This window comes from Echinops telfairi, unplaced genomic scaffold (genome assembly GCF_000313985.2).
Source record: "Echinops telfairi isolate 266 unplaced genomic scaffold, ASM31398v2 ScPeMD7_2;HRSCAF=8, whole genome shotgun sequence".
In the NCBI taxonomy this organism is placed as follows: Eukaryota; Metazoa; Chordata; class Mammalia; order Afrosoricida; family Tenrecidae; genus Echinops; species Echinops telfairi.
This window is the reverse complement of record NW_022103898.1, coordinates 28,873,057-28,880,379: the sequence shown is the minus strand read 5'-3', so window position 1 is coordinate 28,880,379 and position 7,323 is coordinate 28,873,057. Positions and strand designations below refer to the sequence as shown.

Here is a 7,323-nt window from a genome sequence, read left to right as displayed (position 1 = left end):
ATGGCTGCTTGATTACCTTCAAGCCTTTACCAAGCTGTAAATCTTTATGGCAGCATATAGCCTCACCTTTCTTCTGAAAACTGCTGGATGTTTTGAGCCACCAACTTTGTGGCTAGCAATCCGACATTCATCCAACCACACCAGTCAGAACTAAACCAAAACCAAACCTACTACCATCGAGTTGATTCTGGCTTATAGTAACCCTATATGAGATCTGTAAGACTATCATTCTTTATGGGAGCAGGAAACCTTGTTTTTCTCCTAGGGAACTGCCAGTAGGCTTGAACTACCTACCATGTGGTGAGCAGTCCAACATTGACCCAACGGTGCCAACAGAGCTCCTTAGACAGCAAAATGCCATTTTGTACTCCCTGAAAGTGTCCATAAGAATGCCTTTTTTACACACCTTTGAAGCACTAGTCTTTGCTCAGTTACAAAAATATTTATCAAAAGATCATTTTATTCACATTTCTTGATTACCAGTCAGGTTGCATATCTTTTCATATTTTTATTGACTTTTTGTGGTTTGTGTGCAGCTCATGGTTGAAAGCTCAGAAGAGAGAGAAAAAATCAAGAGAGGATGGATGCAAAAGCCCGAAATTGTTTGCTTCAACACAAAGAAGCCTTGGAAAGGGATATCAAGACATCCTATATCATGGATCACATGATCAGTGATGGAGTTTTAACAATATCAGAGGAAGAGAAAGTAAAGATTGAGGTACAGGTCCTTGAGGTGGTCTATGATTTCTTGAAGTGGTTTAGAATTTATTTCAGGATTTGTACTGATCTCTGCTAATTTCTCTTGCAAAAGTATTAATTTTATACTAAGCCACTTAACTGTTTTTTGTTTTATAGCCCACTCAACAGCAAAGGGCAGCTATGCTAATTAAAATGATACTTAAGAAAGATAATTATTCTTACATATCATTCTACAATGCTTTACTACATGAAGGGTATCGAGATCTGGCTGCCCTTCTCCATGGTGGTGTTCCTGTTTTGTCTTCTTCCAATGGCAAAGATTCAGTTGGTGGAATAACTTCATATGGTTTGTATCCATTATTCCTTCTATCACTACTTGATTACATCGTTGCAGTTTGGTCTTTCTGTAGATGGGATTTGCCTAAGACACTTTGATCAGTTCACTGAAAATGCATATGAAAAATTGTAGGGTGGTTTTGCAGTTTAAATATTTTAACCCTCACAAATATGTAAACCCTCACATTTTCTTTTTGCCTACTGATTGTTTACTGCTGAGTTAATAACCCATACACTGACTTTTAGAGATAAGATAATTTATAGACCCTTAAAGTTCTTCTCCATTTCTGTGTATTTGCAGGGCTATTAGGTCGATTCCAACTCATAGTGATCTTATATACAATAGAGTGTGACCCTATGTTCACTGCCCAGTCATTTGCCATCTCAGAGTTGTTATGTTTGAGTTCATTGTTGCTACCGATGTGTCAGTCCATTTTGTTGAAGATCTTCCTCTTTTTGCTGACCTGCTACTTTACTAAGCATGATGTCCTTCTCCAGGAAACATATCCAGAGATGATATATAGGAAAAAGAATCTTTAGAAATAGATTTTCTGTAAAGGAATTCCATAAATAGTATTCTTTGTATACTCTTCTTCCCAGTTTTCAATATGCAAAAAAAACCAACCAACCCCAAAGCAAAACAGACTGGAGAGTCAGGAAGGGCTCATTCGAGTAAGGGCAGGTATTGTCCAGAGTCATCTTGATGTAGTATGTATGTTTTTTGCCTCTGGGTATTCTAAGAAATCAAAAGAGTTGACGTTAATAAGTTAGCCATGTATCTTACTCCTTAAGAGATGTTGAGGCTCTCTTGATTAGTTTGGTTTTAAGAAACAATTTCCTCACAGTGTAGTAATCTAGAAGTTCAAAGTCCAAGGAGGATTTTCCCTCTGCTGGCTCTGGGGGAAGGTCCTTTTCTTCCTCCGCTTCTGTATTTCTTGAATAACCACTTTAAATGAGTTCTATTTACTCATGCTAGTTTATGTTGGATTTCAGTACGGACAGTCCTGTGTGAAGGTGGCGTACCACAGAGGCCAGTTGTTTTTGTTACGAGGAAGAAGCTGGTTAATGCAATTCAGCAAAAGCTCTCCCTGCTGAATGGTGAACCAGGATGGGTCACCGTATATGGAATGGCAGGCTGTGGAAAGTCTGTATTAGCTGCAGAAGCTGTTCGAGATCATTTCCTCTTGGAAGGTAAGTTTTGGTTACTTATGCATTGTTGACACCATGTAAGGATTGTGTTGTATTCGTTTCTAATGCCACTGTAACAAATTGCCACAAGTAATGGCTTAAAACTGCCCTGATTTATTACCTTACAGGTCTGGAGCCAGATTTGAAAATAGGACTTAGTGTGCTAACATGAAGGTGTTAGCTAGCACCTCTGAGTCTCTTCTGGAGGCTCCGGTACGATATGAGGTGCAATCCTTTTTCTTCCTTTTTTCAGTTTGTAGAGACTGCCTGCATTCTTGGACTCATCATTCTGCCTACCATCAGCCAGAACCCAAACCAGTTGCCATGGAATTGATTTTGACTCATGGCAGCACCACATGTATCAAGACAGAACTGGTCTGTAGAGTTTTCACTAGCTGGTGTTTGGAAGTAGATACCAGGCTTTTCTCTCAAGGTGCCTCTATGGTTGTTAGTTGTCGTTGAGCCAGCTACGACTTATAGTGTCCCCGTGTACAACAGAATGAAACACTGCCCAGTCCTGTGTCATCCTCACAATTGTTCCTAGGTTTGAGCCCATTGTCGTAGCCTCTGTGTCCGTCCATCTTGTTGAAGGTCTTGGTCTTTTTCCCTTCCCCTCTATTTAGCCAAACATGATGTCCTTCTCCAGGGATTGGTCTTTCCTGGCACCATGTTCAAAGACAACATGTGATGAAGCCTTGCCATCCTTGTCTCTAGAGAATATTCTGGTTGTTCTTCTCCCAAGACAGATTTGTTTGTTCTTTTGGCAGTCCTTGGTTCTGTCAATCATCTGGGCCAGCACCATAATTCAGATGAATCGATTCAGCTGTCTCTATTACTTTACATCCAGCTTTCACATGCATATGAGGCTATTGAAAATACCTTGGCTTGGGTCAGGCACCCCTTAGTCTTTAACCTCCTTGCTTTTCAACACTTTAAAAGAGGTGTCGTGCAGCAAATTTAACCAGTGCAATTCATCGTTTGATCTCTTGACTGCTGTTTCCATTAGTATTGATTGTGGCTCCAAGCAAGATGAAGTCCTTGACAACTTTGTCTTTTCTTTGTTGATCGTGATGCTACATGCTGGTCTAGTTGTGAGGATTTAGTTTTCCTACATTGAGTTTAAATTCATGCTGATAAGGCTACATTACATTCCTTTGTTTTTGTCAGTAAATGCTTCAAGTCCTTTTCATTTTCAGCAAGTAAGATTTTGTCATCTGCATGTTTCCAGGTGTTGATAAACTTCCTCCAATTTAATAATGCATTCTTCTTCATAGAATCAAATTTCTTGTTGCCTTTATTAGACTCAAACTGCTGACCTTTAGTTAGCAATCAAGCACTTAACTGTTTGCATCCCTCAGGAACTCCTTTTGTTTATCATAGCCAGGATTCAACTTGAAATTTATTTTCTGCCCAGGCTTTTAGAGAGGCTTGACTAGCCAAGTCAATAAATTCACTATTGTGGATCAGATGGTATAGCATCTCTGGAATAAAGCTGATTCCCTTGCATCTTAACAGTTGAGGTATTGTAGTGTTGAAAAAGGATCTTGAAAAATGGTACCCCTGCATTTTGGCAGGATTGGACTTAAATCTCCTTGTCAGTTGAATATCTATTTTGGAATTGTTATAAGAAAGGAGATTCCTGGAGTCTAAGTCACATTAAGGACTTTATCAGTGGGTAACGGTCCCATGTATTTGGCATGCTCTATTGGTTTAAGCTGTTAGTTCCATTTCTATAATTATTTCAGTTGCTTGTCTTTAAAAAAATAAGGTAAAATAAGAACTTTACTAATCTACCTTGTGTGTAAACCCCAGGATACTAGTGATTTCTGCAAACGCCTAGTGAACACCGACTTTGAGCATGACACCATTTGAGGCATTAGGAATATAAAAGATAGGCAGTCTGCATCTAAGAAAATGACTCAGTCTAGTAGGAAGACAAATGTGAACAAATTATGACATATGGTCCATAGTATAAATTTAGAACAAAGGAAGGAAGCATGAACTCTTTGGCAGAGGGGATGGGTAAGACAGACTTCCTGAATGAGATGACATTTTGGAGAAAGAATAAGAGTTTAATGTTTAGGTCAGAGGAATGGGAGAGTAGGGAAAGTAGGAAGGTCCAGGCTGTTAATGGAATGAGGAAGGGCGCATCAGGCAGTAAAAGGTTAGGACATGTTCTTTTGGCCTTAATGAGACTGATGTTCATTAGGACTACTTGCATAGCTCCAGGTATTTTCTGTTTCCTCCATTTGTTAGTGAATTCTTTCTTTATTACACCTCTAGGAGAATATCGTGACAATTCCTTTACTTCTAGTTAATAACTTTTTTCGTATACAAGACATAATTAGCAGATAAGTTAGTTTATGATTAGATGACAAATGAATGGAATGAGCAGTGAGCCATAGAGGTTTAGAAATTCAGAGATGAGGGCACATTTGTGGTACACACCTGGGCTTACTTTATACTTTTCAGCTTTTGTAGGTATTATTATATTTTTGTCAGAAGTATGTCCCAATTCCTAACCCCTTGTATGTTCTCTTTCATTACAGATAAGTCTTTTAAGACTTCCATGGAAGTGTCATGACTACATTTTTGTCTTTTCTTTCTTTGTTTCTTTAAGCTGCAATGTTTGTTACGCAGGGCATTTCAAGATAAAATCGATTACATGTTTTCATTGTAAGGAAATGAGTGCTGTGTTTCTTTCAACATTATGATAGATTTTCTTAAAAATACGTTTTATTTGTCACATACTAATGCAAAGGCTGCCCTCCTAACTCAATTTAAATCACTATAGATTATTGAACATATTTTCAGTTTTGAGGGTTAAACATGACCAGTGACTGCTGAATAATCTCTGAAGTTAGAACAATGCCAGAGATTAATAGTTGATCATACACTTTGTGAGTTGGACGGCAGCACTGTGTGAGACTGGGTGATGTGCCTGAAATGAGGCAGTGATGAGTACAAAGAGAGGAAGTCAGAGAAGTCCAAATGGTTTAGATGAGTCTTTTGGATACTTATCAAAATGACTCTTGAAATCCTTTCTTCCTCAGAACTAAGTTTCACTAAGACTATAAAGGACATAGGTCTGAGAGGTTATAGTGTCTGCTAAACAGGCTCTCACAGATCCAGTTGTCTGTTGACTGTCTGGAATGCAGGAATTAATAAGTAGAAAGTGTCGATTATATCTAAATCTACAGAAACAACCTAATTACTACTTCTTAAAGTTAGGCTATTGCTCTTCTAGCTGAGCATAAGTGATGTCATCTTGTTTTTAGGCTCTACAGCTACACAATATAGAATTAATATCTAGGAGTAATACTGTATGTTGTGTTTAAATTGTGATCTTAGGGCAGATTTTAGCCACTTTGTACATTCCCAACTGCACCTCACTGCTTTATTGTTGATTTCAACGATTGGTAACCCTATCTCAGGTTTTCTGTAAATCCTTATAGGGATAACCTCAGTTTTCTCCCAAGGAGTGGCTAATGGGTTTGAACCTCTGACCGTGCAGTTGGCAGTCCAGCACCTAGTCCACAGCCACCAGAACTCCTTTTCCAGTATACAGTGAGCTTAGTTAATATTTCTGGTATACTTTTATGGGATCATAAATACAGACTTAAGTTAATCATGTTCTTTAGTTCATGGCCTATTATCATAGTCTGTCCAAGGCTTAGTTACTTGCTTTATTTCCTGTTAAAGACGCCCATTCTCATTTCCCCTTTCTTATAGGTTACCCATAGGTAACCCTGTTAAACTACTTATTTTGTATTCTTTCATTTGTGCTTCATAAAATATATGTTTGTATGCAGGTATCTTCAGTTTCCATAAATGGCAGGGTGTTCCTTATTTTATCTTAATTCCCTTGACATTGTTTTTAGAATTCATCTGACTGCTACCATCCGCAAGGTGCATCCAACACAGTTTTGCAATCAGTTTCCTCAGTGAATGGGACAGGTATAATGTTAGAGCTTTCTGCTGCCCAGTAAAGGTGGCTGAACAGTTAAGTGAATGAGGATTTCTTGACTATATGTAGTTAGGAGCAGATTCACAAGATGAGATGAAGTACAAAAACTAAAATTAGATCCCCCTCCCCATTTCATGATTGCATCAGTCGGAGATTCTCTACTACTGGATCAAAGTGCTTCTGTACCCTCATTGTCCTGTGAACCTTGTTGTCATTTAGTTTTTAAATTTTTGCCAGAGAAGTAGGTGTAACGTATTATCTTTGAATTTGGTAGATCTAGAATTTGTACATTTCTTTCTAGATTTATTAGCCTTTTAGATTTTGTTTTTAATAGATTTTCTGTATATTCTTTGTTAATTGTATCATTGGCAGCTCATCTTTTCCTTACTGCTCTTTGGACATTTCATATATATTTTAAATATTAAACTTTGCTGCTTTTATATCTAAATATATTTTCATCATTTGTTAAGTATTAACTTTGTCCTAGATGTCCTTAATAGAAGAAAAATTCTTAATTCTGGCACACTAGTCAGTCTTTTTGGCTTTCTAATGTTTTACTTGCTAAGTTTTGTATACATAGTTCTGTTATAGTTCCACTTTTACATTTATTTCTTTGTCTAGTCTGCCTTTATATCATAATAACTAAGCTCATTGCCCTTGAGTCATAGCTGACTCATAGTGACTCTGTAGGGCAGAGCAGAACTGCCTCTGGATTTCCAAGACTGAAACCCTTTACAGGAATAGAGAGCTTCATTTTTCTCCCTTCGAGCAGCTGGTGATTTCCAACTGCTGAACTTGCAGTTAGCAGCTCAGTGCATAGCCACTATGCCACTAGGACTGTATTAGTCTGCCTTTATATGTGGATATCAATCTCCTATTTAGTTCATCTCTTTTGTCCTATAAGGATCCCTAGTAAAACAATAGTTAAAGTTCTTGGCTTGCCAACTGAAAATTGATGATTTGAACGTACCAGCCTCTCTGTGGGCAGAAGATGTGACAATCTTTCCTAGATTTCCTTGCTATTATAAAGACTTGATTGTCACCAGGCTAAACCTCATGTGAAAGTAAAGTAGGGTTACTTTTCTTGGAATAAGGAGGTGCCCTGGTGGCATAGTGGCTGTGCATTGGATTGA

General features: G+C 38.1%; 1 protein-coding gene across 1 annotated transcript in view; it reads left to right on the top strand.

Annotated features, from left to right (window-relative positions):
• The first annotated feature begins 237 nt into the window (after window positions 1-237).
• APAF1 (apoptotic peptidase activating factor 1) overlaps window positions 238-7,323 on the top strand; it is an 89,383-nt gene continuing 82,297 nt past the window's right edge. The window contains exons 1-3 of the mRNA XM_004700750.2: window positions 238-718; window positions 856-1,045; window positions 2,029-2,226. Coding sequence (XP_004700807.1) covers window positions 581-718; window positions 856-1,045; window positions 2,029-2,226 — 526 coding nt within the window. The 5' untranslated portion in view covers window positions 238-580. The remainder of the gene's footprint in view (window positions 719-855; window positions 1,046-2,028; window positions 2,227-7,323) is intronic.